We start from the raw sequence: 16,548 nt of genomic DNA, 5'->3' as shown, positions 1-16,548 counted from the left end.
AGATATACATTAATCATATGCTATGCTTTTAATGAATGTAAATTTTCTTTTTGTTTTACCTGTTTTAGTTTTAACCAAGATTGACAACTATACCCTGCTGGATTATTCGCTAATGAGTTCTCCAGAAATTACTGAGAACTACATTGACCTGAATTTGAAGGTAACTTTATCATCCTCATCAGAGTTCTCATCCTGGCTACCAGCAGCCAGGACAAGCGCCTCTCTGTGCCCTCCAGGGATTGGTTACAGGACACCTCCCCAGACCAAAATCTTCCATACTCAAGTCCCTTAAATAAATGGCATGGTGTTTGCAATTAACCTAGGCACATCCTCTCCTATACTTTAAATCATTTCTAGATTACTTATATAACCTAAGACAATATAAATGCTATGTAGATGGTTGTTAAAAGAAAATGTACTAGCTCGGTACGACACAACCATCGTAGGCCTAACTACATAGTGCCCGTCAGCAGCAATGTAACTTTTTTTTCAAATATTTTTATCTGCGGTTGGTTGAAGCAGAGCCTAAGGATACAGAGGGCCGACTGTATTCAGGGAACAAATACGTACAGAGGAAATATACCTACATGCTCTTCAAATCATTTCATTTCCTTTGAAACAATCCCTGATGTGTATGCTCTTTTGAAAGACTCTTGAACATTTCCTTGATCGGTAAACGATTGTTTGGATTGCACAAGACACGTCTGTCTTCTTCAATAAGAGTCTCATGATGCCTTTGCCTCTGGGAGTGGGTGTGAGCTAGGAGGCAGCAAGTGAGTGGTCTACAATTATTAGAACTTACCACATCAGTAATTGTACATATTAGTACTTCTATTCCTCTCAGATTAGTCCATTTATCTGCGAGCTGCTGACCTCTACTGAGGCTATTAGCACATGAAAATGGTGTTTGCCGATTCTGGAAAAGTGTTGTTTAGTTTTGCCCCAAAGTTAATATCATTGTTTTTAAAAATGCATATTGGCTTATATTTCAATCACTCAGAGTCATTCAGATTAGTTAAACATTACACACGATAACCAATAACTAATGAGGGCCGTTAGAAATGCCATGGATTTTCTCCTAGACTTCTGAAACCCATGGTGCATTCATGAACACGTGATGCAGGTGCAGTTCAAGGTGCCGTGTTCAACTCAGTTCAACTCAATAAATATTTGTTGAATGCTTTAAATCATATAGAATTCTGGAGCCTCCTGAGTCTTTCTGTGACACCCCAGACACTCGGCGATCACAGGGTTCGAAGGTCAGGGGTTTGACATCTCTACCTGGCACCTCAGGAAGTATTCAGAGCTGTCACCTCCAGCTAAATGCACCTGCCTTTCTTTCCTGGAGAAGAGACACCGAGAAGGAACTTCTCACTAGGTTATACCCCAGAGTGGACAGACATACCCAGATGTATGCTCAAGAAGTCGTCAGAGCTTTGAAACATGGTCACTAGTCAAGGAGTCAGAAGGCCTTATCCTTTTTTCTTCCCTACTGAGTTTCCACCATTTTTCTTATTCTGACCTGAGAGGGTCCACCTTCTTGTGTCCTGCATATTTGAGCCTTCAACCTAACACACTGGCCTCTCTCTCTTTTCCCACAGGGTGTATTCTATCCACTGGAAAACCTCGCCGACCCCCCCTTCTCCCCAGTGCCTTTTGTGCTCCCAGAACGCAGCGACTCTATGCTCTACATTGGAATCTCCGAATATTTCTTTAAATCTGCATCCTTCGCTCATTTTGCAGCTGGGGCTTTTAACATCACTCTCTCCACAAAAGAGGTGAGGAGAGCTAACGGGTGATGACAGTCAGCTCCAACATTTCATCTTGTCTTAAGTATCCCATTTGGGGGCTTTTATGTCATAATTTCTATTCCTGGGCTTTGTAGACTAGCACTCCTATCAGGACGATGAATGAAGGAGTTGTGGCATGAACGTTAGGATTAGTTGGAAAGTTGTTGAGTTTCCAGTTCCTCTAATTTCATTTCTTTATGATTCCAAGTCACTGTTCCAGATTGCTCTTAAGTAATGACAGGACCCCCTCCATCACTTATTACCTGTGACCTTGGGCAATTTCAGTTCTCTGTGCCAGAGTTTCCTCATTTGAAAAATTGGAATAATAATTCTTTAATGTCCATAATAAGCCATGGGTTGATATGGACATTAAAGAGATTTAAATATATGTAAAGCATCCAGACCAATGCCCAGCACAGAGAAAGTACACTATAAGAGTTGCTGGTTATTATTATTATTATTCCTTATGTTATGCCAACATAAATATTTCTTCTGTTAGCAATTGCAACTGACTTATCTGCAGTGACTGTGAGAATACAGATACTCACTGATTCTCTCTGCCATGCCCCTCCCTTTTGCATATGAGAACACTCTTTCCAGCCGACCAACCAACAACTTTTACTGAGCATCCCTTATGAATCTTCATTCGGTAGGTCTTAATTATGCAAGTTGTCATAAACCTTATGTTCAAAATACTAAGTTGGCCATACCAGCTACCACACAGTGCTGAAAATTAGACACTTCTAGCTTCAAGACTTGAAAACCACCCATCCGTGAAGATAAATTACATAAGCCTTCTATGTCTCCGTAATGAAGACAGTAGCACAAAACGTGTTGTGAACCACCATAGAATATTTACACAGGGATCACACATATATGATGTACACAGTGTTCCCAAGGTTAAAAGCCACTTACTCAAAAGGAGTGTATCTCCTGTGGGACTCCCCGGGGGCAAGTCACTGTACTTCCCTGGGCCTCATGTTTCCTGGGGTTGGTCTATAAAATGGTAAGTTGCCTTCAAACACCTTTTTTGGTGCAACAGCTTCATAATTCATACAAATTACAGGGAATGCTGTATTTTCCCTGCAAAGACAACCTCAGGTAAAAACCTTACACTGACAGGATGGGCTTCATTTTCCAGATTTCCAGCCATTTGGTTCGAAACTCTCAAGGCGTTGGCAACATTCTCTCCCGGGTAAGTGGTCAGGATTTGACTCCTTGATAGTGTATTTGGTTTCGTTGGAATTACTTCCGGAACACAAGGGGGTTCTTTTTTTTTATGTTTCTTATTTTGGGGGTTCTTTTTATTCTTTTTTGGTGCAAGCCCGAGTCCATGTTTGCATTCTTGAGGAATTTTTTTCTTTTGTTCAAGTATCCACAAATATTTACTGAACACCTTACTATGAAAGGATTTTAAGTTCAAAAGAGAACTCATCCGTTGCACCCACAAGGTTCCACCACACTGGAAATAATTAGCTTAAATGGGAAATGAAGGGCTAGTGCCCTTGCTTGTGCCTTTAGTGAAGCAGCGATTAATGCCATGCCTCAGAGCACCTGAGTGCTGGACCGAGTGTACTGAAAGGCTCAGGCTTGCCCCTGAGGACAAAGACAGACATGCTGTTTTTGTTTTTTTTTGTTTGTTTGTTTAAAATATATTTTTATTGATTTTAGGGAGGAAGGGAGAGAGAGCTAGAAACATCAGTGATGAGAGAGAATCATTGATTGACTGCCTCCTGCACACCCCGCACTAGGGACTGAGCCCACAACCCTGGGCATGTGCCCTTGGCCAGGAATAGAACCATGACCTCCAGGTTCATAGGTCTGTGCTCAACCACTGAGCCACACCAGCCAGGCGAGACATGCTGTTTTTAGAGCATGCTGCATTTAGAGTAAGGACCTTGAATGACAACAGACCTAGATCTGAACCGCAATTCTACAGCTTAATCACCTGGAACCTTGAGAAAATGACTAAACCTCTCCAAGACTCACTTTTTTTATTTGTGAAATGGAGAGAACTTGCCTCACAGGGATTTTGTGAAGATTAAATGAGATAATACAAACAGCCTTGGCCTGGTGCCTGGCACACAGTGTGTGTTCGATAAACCTCAGCCATTATTATTTGTTTTTTGCATGTTGTTGTTGTTGTTGTTATTAAGGAGCTTTTTGTCTGTTCTTACTGCATGATGTTAGCTAAATTTAGTCCCCCCAAATTTGTGACTTTCACTCATCAACTCACAACCCCCGATCTCCATTTTTTCCCTGAACCCGGGCAGATTGCAGAGATCTACATCTTGAACCAGCCCTTCATGATTCGGATCATGGCCACGGAGCCTCCCGTGATCAGTTTACTACCGGGGAACTTCACCCTGGACATCCCTGCTTCCATCATGTTACTCACCCAGTCTGAGAATTCGACTGCCGAGACCATCGTTTCCATGGACTTTGTAAGTCTGTGGGGACAGAGGGAAGCCTGTGGATGCTAGTCCTCTCCTGTAGCAGAGCACTGGCCAGCAGCGGTCTACTATAAGTGCTTGGAGGGGTGGGAAGTGATATATCAGTTAGGAGTGAGGACAGGGTTGAGATGGAGTGTGGGGAGCTAGGAGAGGCCAGTGCTCAACCCCCATACATTGTAAAATAGCTCTCTGCCCTTCTCTGCTCCCCGGGTGCCCTTCCCTCTGCTTCAGTTACGTGGACAGCCAAGTGTCTTTTCCCTTGAAATAAGCTAATCAAGGTAGAATTCAAGTTTATTTGAGCAGAAGAAGGCCAAATACAATTCAATAGAAAGGGACTAATACAATGAACCTAAGCGAAATACCACACACACAAACACACACACACACACACACACACACACACACAGTACATAGAGAAGAGAGATTAGGAGGGGGGAAAAACAGTTTAAAGGAGATCTTCAAGCAGAAGTCTTTATAGTTAGTTTTCTTACCTGAAAGACAGTATTTTTAGAATTATTTCTTTCAAATATCTCTCAGAATGAGAGGGAAATGGAGCTTGTGATGTTTCCACTCTGGGAATAATATCTATGGCCAATCTATGGCCAGAGAGCTTCCCGTTTAGCAATCCATGCTTTTGTTGTCTGCAGGTCGCTAGCACCAGCGTCGGCCTGGTTATTCTGGGACAAAGACTGATCTGCTCCCTGTCTCTGAACAGGTAAGATAAAATGATTTGACTGTTGGGAACCTTCACCATAAGTGAATCAACAGGCCGTAGAGGCAAAGACAGCAAGTGCAGTTACCGCTGGATAGAACATGAATCACTTGCACACTTCTCTTGCAATAGTCCAGATCATTGCAAAGTAGGGCCTTAAAAATGAGTTGTGAACACTTTCTTTTTACCTTCCCATTAAATAATATTAAGCTAAAATAGGCAACACAGTAATATAATTATTTACTATAAATGCACGTTCTAATGGTACAGCCATATACAACTAAAATTCCTCTTTAACAAATTCAGAAGCCATGCCACCGAGCAGAGAGCATAAAACTTGGAGGTCAAGGAATGAAGTTTCAAATCCCTGCTCACTGCTTCCATATCCGTGATCAAGTCTATTGACGGCTGAGTCTCAGTTTCCTTATCTGAGAAATAATGAAGTGGGACTGAATCATTCCTGAGATACCTTCAGGCTCTGCCACTCGGATCTCATTACTCTAAGGTAGAGTTTAACAAGCCTGTGCCACGCGGCCGGGCTGGCTCTCAGCTGCAGGCCACGCGGTGTGAACGGGCTTGAGCAGGTCATAGACACGGATGGTTGAACACTAATGGCCATTTGGAGGAACAGCCCATTTTCCTCAGCCCTTTGAAGCCCATAGTTGAAGCCATGACTCAGACTACCTGGGGGGGAGGATATACAGAATGATCCGATGGCCCCGATTAAACCTGTGAAAGGAAGAAAGAGACAAAGAATAAAACAGACAAAGAAGGCAGAGTCCAAAAAGAATAGGAAACCAACAGAGGGTAAAAGTAAGTCAGTCACCATCAGTCAACTTGATGGTTATCAGGACTATTGTAGAAGCACGTTTTCTTTCTTTTTTTTTTTAAAAAAAATTTATTGTTGAAAGTATTACATATGTCCCCATTTTTTTTCCCCATTGCAAGATGTTTTCAATAAAAATCCCTGTAATACTAAATGAAACAAGGAAAATAGGGAACTGCATAAGCACATCGGTCAACCCTGTGAAAATGAAAATGCAGACTCCCTGTTCAAAAATTAGGTAGAATTTCAAGTAGGAGAAAGCAGGGCATTGAACCGAGCCGGCCCTTCTGAGCAGAGGCCCGTCCTAACTGCACAGGTTGCCTGCATGAGCCTGAGGGGGGCCCCTGCAGGGGATACTGTAGCAAAACTAGGGCAAGGAGCAGACTATGGCCAAGGTGAGCGGGCCGGGCTTCCCTCAGACTTCAGGCAGCCAACGTGAGAGGCAAGGCTTTGCCAAGGAGCAGAGGTATGCTGGGAGAGTGGCCTTAGCCTTTGGCAGCGAGAACGGTAGCCCCGCCGCCCACACAGGCCACCCCAGCCAGTGTCTCCGCTCCTGGGCTTCGCAGGCAAGCGCTGCTTTTCAGGATGGGCTGGTTTCATCTTTGATGACGTCAGAGAGACACAGCAGGAAGGAGTGGAAAGCGGGTGAGGATCAGGGAAACATCCCTGAGGGGAATCGGGGACACAGGGTCTCCAAATACAGCTCTCCAGAACACCCCGCCTTTCTAACCATCCCCTGCCTGGAGCAGTTCTTTCTGGAGCTGCTCAGGGTGGGCTGCATAGACACGAGCTGCGGAAATCAGAGGCACATCCAGAGGTGAGGCTAGAGAGGTAGTGAGCTCACAGGCTGTGCAGTCGGACTAGCTGGTTCAGATCCCAGCCCAGTCTCCCAGGCAAGTTTCTACTTCAGGGGGTGTTGTGAGGAATACATGAGTTAATACAGGTAAAGTGCATGTTGTGTGTTCAAGAAATGTTAGCTGTGGCTATTATTTAAAATTGGGGTCTGGCCTCAGCCAGTAGAAAGTGGTGCTCAGTCATGCAAGATCATTTCAAGAGTTCCCTTATTAGGAAAACACCTCCCTCTCCTGTCCTGGGGTGGTGCTTAGAGAAATTGCTGTTTGTTCTACTATTTATGACTACTCTGTATTATTGAGGCTTTACTGTCTACTGGTCCTGTGCCAAGCACTGCACATAGATTATTTCATTTCAACCTCACAACCCTGTATCTCCAGGACCTGGCACGGCACTCAATAAATGTTTGTAGATTGAGTGAATACCCTGGTGGTAGGTGTTATTAGCCCCATGGTTCAGTTCTGGGGGTTAAAAGACTTACTCAAGTCACAGAGCTATTGAATAGCAGAGCCAGAACGTGAATCTGGGTGAGTCTGTTTTCACAGCCTTGAGTATTTACTTACTGGATTGTAGTGCCTTTGGTGTAGTGAAGAGCTGAGACTTAGAAAATAAATACTCTGCCTAGAAGCGGAAACCCATGAGCATGGAGTCACACTGAACTGAAACAGGGAGCATGACCTTCCTCATTGATAAGTAGTGATAGAGGAGGCACTGGCATTGGACACAGCCCCTTTCTCGTTGCATTAAGGAACTGAGTAAAGGAAGGATAAAGCAAGCCAAAGCCGGGAGTATAAATAATAGACTTGACCTCTTTGGATATGTCTGTTAAGAGTGCAAGCTCTAAAGTCAGACATATGTGAGTGTGACTTCTACCTCAGTCATTTAGAGCTGTGAGACCTTGAGCAAGTTAATTAACCTCTCCAAGTACCAGTTTCCTCACCAGCAAAACGGAGCACCTCTCCATTGCATGGCTGTATGGGTAGATGAGCTAAAGCATGAAAAGCACAATACCCAGCACATTATCAGCGCTCAAGAAAGATCTGTTCCTACTAGCAGTGGTTTTTCATTCTCTTCCCCATTCTAGGATCAAAGTGTGACCAAGATGGTCTTAAAAGCTGTCGAGTTGGCACTCAGTCATACATCAGATTCTCACTGCTCTATCTACAATAGAGAATTTCATTCCAAACACAGTTCTATTTGGCGGTAACCCCAGTACAGGTTGGCCCACATAGTAGACATTTTGAGATTATTTCAGAGGCCAAATTAAACAACACTTTCCCTTATTTGGTTTGCATCCAGATGGTGCAATTCTAACCCTCTTAATTGCAAGTAAAGCTTGAAGCAATCAAATGTACATTAGTGTTGAACCATTTAGAACTTTGGGTCATTTTTTGAAATTGCTATGGGATTGAGGCTTTGGATGCTCCCAAACTGCACCCCACCCCACTACGTTAACACACACGCACATGCCCTACAACCCCTCCCATGCAACACTGGCAGAAAATGCAAATATAGCTGACTGTAACCAGATAGAATCACCACCTAACTCCACTCCTCAAGTTTGGGCGGATAAACATTTGCCCAGGTGAGCCATCTGGAGAGAAACCCGGAGAGGAAAACAGGTCCGGGAAGAATGGATTCGGTTTCTGTTGGAACAGTGCTCGGACAGGTCAGCAGAGCTCAGACTTGGCATCGTGTTGACCTCCATCTCCTTCCTCTGAGCCACTGTTGAAGCCAGGACAGAGGAATGACACTGGGGGGAGCGGGGGTGCTCCATCTGAGAAGGGAACCCCAAATGACTTCTTCCCCTTCTCCCTGACTCTTGGGGGAATTTCCAGATTGCAGAAGGCAATCGAGTTAAAACATTGGGGAACTCTTCCTCTTCGAGAGGGTCCTTAAATACTGGAATGGGCTCCCCTCAAAATCTTTCACAGTTGGATTGAATCCACAGCCTGGGGTTTCTAGCTCTTCAGTTATTGGTTCTACCTTTCAAGCCGGCCAGCCTTACTTCCCAGAGTTCCCTAAAGTGAACACTCTGCTGGCTCACCCTCAAAGTGACCTCAGTTCTAATAGACACACTCCCACCCATGTCCTTTATCTGCTCATTTTTCCATATATCCACTCATTGAGAATTTATTAAGCAGCTATTATGTGCTCTGCCCTGTTCTTAATACAGAGAGTAGAGCAGACAGTGGTGTCTACTTTCCAGATCCACAGTCTGGTGAGAGAAACACTCAGTTTCAGGCAATTACAGTGCTAGGTGCTAAGGGACATGGTAGTGTACAGAGTGCTTCTCTCAAAGGGCAGTTTATCCCCCCGCTCCTCTCTCTCTTCCTCTCTCTCTCTCTCTCTCTCTCTCTCTCTCTCTCTCTCACACACACACACACACACACACACACACACACACACACACACTACCCACGCTGGCTGTTTTACCTTGCCCCACCTTTTCAGACTTCCTGCAGCAAGTCAGTGTGGTGTGTAAACTCACAAAAGAGCACCTGAATACACACTGCTTTGCATTGCTCTCTAATTGCTTCTTGCACACACAGCTTCCCTTCATCCCTCACATAAATAAAATTCTGCACATTGCAAACCACATCACTGAGCGTAGAATGAGCACCTGGGAAACCTCTCGCCTGCCAGTCTTCCCTCCATGCTGCAGCCAGAGTGATCGTCACAGAACACGGGCATCGCCTCCCTGCTCAGAAACCTTCTGTCGATTCCTTGCTCTTAGGATAAATATCAAAATTCTAACATGGCCTGAGAAACCTAGCCTGGTCAACCCCGTCTGCCTCTCCAGCATCACCTTGCTCTCTGTTCCCTCCACGGGGCCTTTGCAACTTCTGCCCAGACCCCTTCTCTCTGCCTTCCCCTTTTGCCTGTTTAACCCTGCTCATCCTTTATATGTTAGCTCAAGGACGTTTTTCCATGATTTGGAAAACTTCCTCTACCCACCAAGTAAGATGAGGTTCCTTTCTCATTTGCCTCCATGAATGTATTTCTTTCCACCAGAGCAGTTACCACAATCTGCAATGACACCTTCATCAGTGGGCTATTTGATTAATGCCTGCCTTCCCACGAGGCTATAATAATCTGCATGAGAGCAGTGGCTGTGTCTGGTTTTGCTCACAATGGTATCTGCAGCACCTGTCCCAGGACTGACATCTATTAGGTATTCAGTAAATATCTGCTGGATGAATCAATGAATGAATGGATGGATAGATGAACAGTAAGTGCCTAGATGTGCCATGCTCTGTACTCAATCTGGGAATACAAAGTTAAGACTGAATCTCTATCCTCAAGGAGTTCACAGTCAGGCAAAGAGATAAACAACTATTATAGGGTAGATATTGAGTGCAGGATTGATTTCCAATGTCTGCTGTGGCCACGGGGTTGGAGGAATGGCTTTGTGAGTGCCTGTGCTTTGCTGCACTTGACCGTCCTTGTGTCATATTTGCTATATTGGCCCAGATCATAAAGGGCCTTTTGCCAAGCTTCAGAGTTTGCACTTTAGCTCTGGTTTTTTATCAGGACAATAAACCGTCTCCAAACCTTTTAAAATAAGCTATATTCTTATATGTCTGCAAAGTAAGGCTATTTGAGCTCCCGTTTTCTCCAAGGACTCTGTGATTCTGTCATAAAAATTAGTTCCTAGTGTCAAGGCTTTACGTAGCAGGCTAAGGGCCTGGCCGAGAATGAAAGGTCAAAGGACTGAACTGAGTCGCCACCTTGTGGTCTGAACTGCACTCGCGTGTTTTTCAGAAACAGGAGGGAGAGTTTGCTCTTTGCTCCGCCTGTTTCTCTGCAGACAGTGAGACGTGCCCATTAGTAAGCAAACCTGGTGAGTGTGCCTAGAGAACAAGGAGAGACAGAAGATGGCCTTATGAGGAAAGGATTGGTTTGGGGGAAACCCCAGAGAAGCTCACTCATAGCAGGTGGTCCCGAAGTGGCCAATCATGGCTTGGGGTTGTGATGAAAGAAAAGAAGGAAAACTCACAAGTGTGTTCCACCTGTATGTAGGCCAGATTTCCAACCTGGTCTGCCTTGTGCATAGGAGGTGGTGTGACCAAGGGAGGCATCCCCTCCTATGTCCCAGCAGCGCCTTTCACAATTCCCCTGCACTGCCTGTGATGCCAGACACTGTCAGAGCTAATGTTTCCCCAATGTGTTATGATTGAAAGATAAAAGATGGTATATGTGATACAGCCTCCTGAGAGCTGTGGCCTCAGCCGAGCATAGACTCTAGAGTCAAGTAGAGTGACATTTGTCATCCAGATCCATCAGTTGCTAACTCTGAGACTTGGGTAATTTAATTCTCCTCTCTGATCATCAGTTTCCTCATCTGCAAAAGGGGCAACAATAATTGCATCTATCACAGGGTTATTGTGAAGTTTAAATATAAAAATGTTTAGCCCTGGCTGCTGTTGCTCAGTGGTTAAAGCATCGACCCATGCACCAAAGTGTCGATTCCTGGCCAAGGGCATGTACCTGAGTTGCAGGTTCGCTCCCCACCCCTTGGGTTGGGATGAGGGCTGGAGGCAACCAGTTGATGTGTCTCTCACATCGATGTTCTCTCTGTGACTCTCTTTCCCTCCCTCCCTCCTTTCCACTCTATCTGAGAAAATATCCTCAGACGAGGATTAACAAAAAAATTATTTTTAAAAAATGTGTACAAATCTCCTAAACTAGGACAGGTCATATAGTGTCATCATTATCACCATCATCATTGTCATGTTTATTAATAAGGTACCAGCCTGGATCAGAGAAGTTATGAGGTTGAGTTCAGAGCAAGAAGACCTGGAACTGTTCTCCCAACCCAGTACTACCCAGGCCTAACCCTGCTTAGCTTCAGAGAGCAGGGGAGATTGGGGGCGTGGGGCGGGGGTGGGATGGGTGGGGGGAGTGGTATGGCTGTTGACCGAAAACTATTTATTTTTTATATATCTATATAATTTATTGATTTTTTTTTACAGAGAAGAAGGGAGAGGGATAGAGAGTTAGAAACATAGATGAGAGAGAAACATCAATCAGCTGCCTCCTGCACACCCCCTACTGGGGATGTGCCTGCAACCAAGGTACATGCCCTTGACCGGAATTGAACCTGGGACCCTTCAGTCTGCAGCCGACGCTCTATCCACTGAGCCAAACCAGCTAGGGCAAAAACTATTTCTTAAGGTTGTTCTGCATTCCAAGTTGCCAACAGACTAAGTCCCACAGAGCAAAAGCACTTGGGGAACCCTGACCTTCTGTTATTCCTGCCCTGCTTTGTAAGCAGTGAATATAGGGATAAAGATGTAAGAGAACATTATATCCTTACAAGATTGGGTGGGTGGTTTTTTTTAAATAGCAGCTTATTGAGCTTAAAAAAAATAATCCCCTACCCCTTTTGTTTCTTTCTATTTAAATGGTTTTATTTTTTTTAATTTTATTGTTTATTATTTTAAAATATTCCTCCTTTAACCTGTTGGTTTTTGTGGTTTTGTTTTCAGGTTCCGCCTCTCTTTGCCAGAGTCCAATCGCGGCAATATTGAGGTAGGAATCAGAGTCTCAGCATTCCCTGTCCAGGGAGAATGTGAATCCTCCTATAGAGTAGCTGGATGACTGTCTTCCATGCCTCTGAGGAGTACTTGGTTTTCCCAGGAGTGTAGGTTTTAACTTCAAAATTCTCTAAGTAGCTACTGGTCGGTTCACCAAGCTCATTAACTATTTAACAAGAGAGGAACTCTCCAATTCACTTTCATCTACTCAGAAAGACTTTAAAAGGAACTCAAAAGACTGTTAAGACACTGTGTAATATTGGGGGGTGGGGAGTGCATTTTCAAGAAGATTTTATTTTTTTATAAAATAATCCTCTACAGTTCAATTTAAGATCCAGACTGACTCCCAAAGAACGAGGCTCCATGTCAGTTATTAGGCCATGATCAAGTTTGCTCTTTGAAGGCTTTTTATCCATCTCCTAAAATTAGGTCAAGGCTGGTTGTATAGATACCTTGCGGGGGGGCCAGCCTGGTGACCTCCTGATTGGAAGAATATATCCCAACATGCAACTTGGAAGCCCCCCTCCCAAGCTTCAGGAAGATCAGCCAAATCACTAATTGGCATCCAACTCTCATGGCACTTATATTCTAGAGCAGTGGTTCTCAAGTAGGGTCACCTGGATTAGCACCTCTGTGGCATAGCCATTTAGTAGATGACAGACGATAGTCAGTGAGAATGCATAGCTGATTAATATTTCCTGAGCCCTGAGGAGACAAAATGAGTCCAGGTCTTCCAGGAAGACCCAAACAAACTACTCACTATCAACAACAGAGTGTACTAACCATGATATTTCTGGGGGGGGAAATGACAATAGTATATACCAGGCATAATGTTAACTTGTATAATCCTGACAGCATCCTATGTGGTTAGTACTGTTATCATCACTTTTCAGTTGAGGAGCATGAGGCACAGAGAGGTTAAGGCACTTTCCCAGCATCACACAGTAAAGTGGTATAAACAGAAGGTAAAGCTAGGAAATCTGCTTCAGAGCCACCCTTGTTAAGCTGCAAAGAGGTCCTTATTATTGCTAAGCCTAGAGGGTGTTCAAAAAATATTCATTGAATGAATTCATGTTTATCATAGTCCATTTAGTTCTTAATATTTGAGTCTTCCCAGAAATCAGCACTTCGCTAAGATTATACAACTACCATAGTTTATTAAAGATAAATTGGGCATTCTGGTGATGCCATGAACCATGGAGCATAACATAATGCTGTGGCATGGCTTCCCAGTAAATTAAGGAAAGACTACTCATTGGGATATGTTAGCTGTCCAGGATTGTCTTACTTGGTAGATATCTAAGCTGCCATGTTTGCTGCCACCAGTTGGTCCTTCGGCATTTGTTGTCACCATGATCCAGGGTAGAGGGGAGCAGAAATGTTCATCCTCAAGGAGGAAAGAGGATTGGGAAACTCTGTAGTGTGGTTTCCCACAAAATAGCTTTCAGAGTCTGGAAGCTAGAATACGTATCTGTATGGGGAGATTCTATTTATAGCTCTCTATCCCGGTAAGGTCTGGGGAAGTGCAGGTCCAAACCAGGCATGGCTCTTTCAAAACGCCCAACTGATTTCGTTTCCCCTTTCATTTCAGGTCTTGAGGTTTGAAAATATTTTGTCCTCCATTCTCCACTTTGGCGTCCTCCCACTGGCCAACGGTAAGAGGTCCTTGGGAAACAACGTGACCCTGACATTGGCCAAATGTTGGGGATTGTTTGGGACTTTCCACCCAAAGCTTGTACTTCTCGGGTGTTTTAGGAATCCAGGCCAGTGCCACAATTTGCAAAGTTTGTACCATCAAGGATACGGTTGCAAAATTAGTCATTCCAGGTCCAAGCCTTGTTAGCAACTCTGCATGAGGACTCGGCAAGAAAGGCTATCTCTGATTGAGTTACGGAGATTGAAACCATTTTCCTTACACAGTGAAGAGTCGCCTTCAGCCAGAAAGGGCATTATTCTCCCTAGTGGTCGGTGTCTCTCTGGTTCTTATGCAAAGACCACCATCTGGATAGACACAGTTTTCATGAATGACAAATGTTCACACACAGCAGCATCTCGAGTTTGGCTTAATTGAATTATACTTTGTATTAGAGACCAGACTGTTCTCAGGACCCAAAAAGTAAGGTGTTTTCAAAATATAAACTGGACAAGGTGCCAGGATGTTTCTGCCATCCCAATGCACATAATTGCAGGTGCATTTCTATTAAGCATGGATTAATTAACCACTCTTCCGGGGCAATGCTAGGGACGTACCAGAAAAAAATGAAAACACAGGAACAGGGAGAATGAAAAGATAGATTATTTAAAAGCTGCTTGTTAGTCTCTTACTGAAAAGCTTGACAAAACTTCCGTGCCCGTGCCCAATTATGGTACATCTTGTTTTCTATTTTAGCAAAATTGCAGCAAGGATTTCCTCTGCCCAGCCCACACAAAATCTCATTCGTCAATTCAGACGTTGAAGTCCTTGAGGTAAGAATGTGAACAGTCTCTTAACTGCCCCATTTCTGTTCATAGTAGAATAAGCCTCCTTCTATTTGCTTACCTTCTGTTTTATTTTGTTCTGCTTTGTTTTTTTCCGAGCCCAAGGAATTTTATAAACAAAATGTTTAGCTCTTGAAGCTTACAACTAACAATGAAGAGCATTTAAACTTGAATTTTAGAATCAGACCAGGTCCAGTTTCTCTTTGCAGCCAAATTTATTCACATCACAGAACAAGAGGCACTGTAGTGCACTTTTATTTTCTTTATTCCATAAGACAACCTGGAAGGCTGGGAGTATTCATCCCATTTTATAGATGAGGAAAGTAAGATTCAGAGAGGTGAAGTGGTTTATGGAGCTTGCAAAAGGCATGGCTGGGGGACAAGGGAGGAGAGGATGTGACACAGTAGGACCTGGTAAAGAAACCACCTCTCCCTCACCCCTCAGGTAAACCCAGCCATCCTATGGCTGTAGATGCCTCAAGTTTCACCTTCTCTTCATTGTCCCATCTTTTTCAGCATTTCCTTTTGATTTCCACTGACCTGAAGTATGAAACGCCCTTAAAACAGCAGCCAAGTTTCTACGGTTGGGAAGGTCTGAATCTCATAAATGGACAGTGGAGGGGGAAACCAGTGCCCTGATTGCTGGTTTGGAGTCCACTCCAGGAATTCAATGGCCCTTAATCCCACCGACCGTAAACCAAGAAGGAGAAAACAGTGCACGCTGGATCCTGACGTTCTCGTGGAGTGCCTCGGCTGAATGTTTTCCTTCTCAAGCCCTCTGGGACGGAGGGAGGCAGACTGGGTTAAAGAGTTAAATCAGGACGTGTGTATCTGTGTGTGTGTGTAGGGATGGTCATTTGAATGTGTGTTCATGTTTCAGTGCACGTTGTGTGTTTCTGTGTTTCTAAGATTCTGTGGCCAAGAGCTAGGCCTGTGCTTCCGAAGAGGTTTGTGAGAAACTCTGAAGTACAGAGTTGAATTGGTGGCGTCAGTGGAGATCCCTTCAGCCCTTTCCGCTCTCGAGGGTTCTCCCCCTCCCTGTATGTTGGATTTTATGTTTTATATTTACTGCTACTGTCCCCTGTATTTAATTAAAATTGTTTTCTATTCATGTCAACCTTGTCTTTTTATTTGCAAAGTTTCCTGTCCCTTTGAAAAATAAAATAAGACAGAAAAGAGGGAAGAGAATTTAGCATCTTTAACGTTGATAAAAACTGAGGTGGTGCAGAGTTCAAGGCTTGATTTTGCCCCTAGGTGTTTCCAGTGACAAACAGGAAACTCTGGAAGTTGTATCACTTCTTTAAGTTTTAGGATGTTTTCCTTCCCAGATGAAGTGAAGTGGCAGTGCAGAGAGTACTAGCCCTACATAACCCATACTTGATGATGATAAGTTGTTAGAGCACCTAATCAATGGGGTATAATTGGGACAAAAGAGGAGGAAAGGGAGACTGGCATGGAGGATGTAAGAAATAAATAGAAACCACAAACTTTGCTTTTGTGTTATTTGTAATCTAGTGGGGGCGGGGGGGTAGGGTGGAAGAGAGTGGTTGATTGGAGTGCTAACCACACACCAGACCCTATGTAGGTTACTTCAGGAGTGTCGGTTCATTTCGTCCTCACAGCCTCTCTATGAAGAATTATCCCATTTTATAGATGAGGACACAAAGGTCAAGAGAGATTAACCACACAAAGCTGGTAAAGGGCAAAAGTAGAAATTGAATCCAAGTCTTTCTGATTCCCAAGTCATTTACAATAGGTAGGACTAGAAACTGAAATCACTTAAAGCTCACTTACTTCTCTGAACTTGAGACACTGCAGACAAAAGCATGATCATAGATACTTACTCACCAAAGAAAGTTAGACTGCGCACCTCTGGCCATAACAGCTGCCCCTAAAG

At 43.9% G+C, this 16,548-nt stretch overlaps 1 protein-coding gene across 1 annotated transcript in view; it reads left to right on the top strand.

Annotated features, from left to right (window-relative positions):
* BPIFC (BPI fold containing family C) overlaps positions 1-15,757 on the top strand; it is a 30,050-nt gene extending 14,293 nt beyond the window's left edge. Inside the window, exons 7-15 of the mRNA XM_008144708.3 lie at positions 69-160; positions 1,602-1,778; positions 2,932-2,985; positions 4,064-4,234; positions 4,891-4,958; positions 12,126-12,168; positions 13,765-13,828; positions 14,563-14,639; positions 15,168-15,757. Coding sequence (XP_008142930.2) covers positions 69-160; positions 1,602-1,778; positions 2,932-2,985; positions 4,064-4,234; positions 4,891-4,958; positions 12,126-12,168; positions 13,765-13,828; positions 14,563-14,639; positions 15,168-15,290 — 869 coding nt within the window. The 3' untranslated portion in view covers positions 15,291-15,757. The remainder of the gene's footprint in view (positions 1-68; positions 161-1,601; positions 1,779-2,931; positions 2,986-4,063; positions 4,235-4,890; positions 4,959-12,125; positions 12,169-13,764; positions 13,829-14,562; positions 14,640-15,167) is intronic.
* The last annotated feature ends 791 nt before the right edge of the window (positions 15,758-16,548 follow it).

The sequence above is a fragment of the Eptesicus fuscus genome, chromosome 7, assembly GCF_027574615.1.
Source record: "Eptesicus fuscus isolate TK198812 chromosome 7, DD_ASM_mEF_20220401, whole genome shotgun sequence".
NCBI lineage: Eukaryota > Metazoa > Chordata > Mammalia > Chiroptera > Vespertilionidae > Eptesicus > Eptesicus fuscus.
This window is presented reverse-complemented; position numbering and strand designations above follow the sequence as displayed.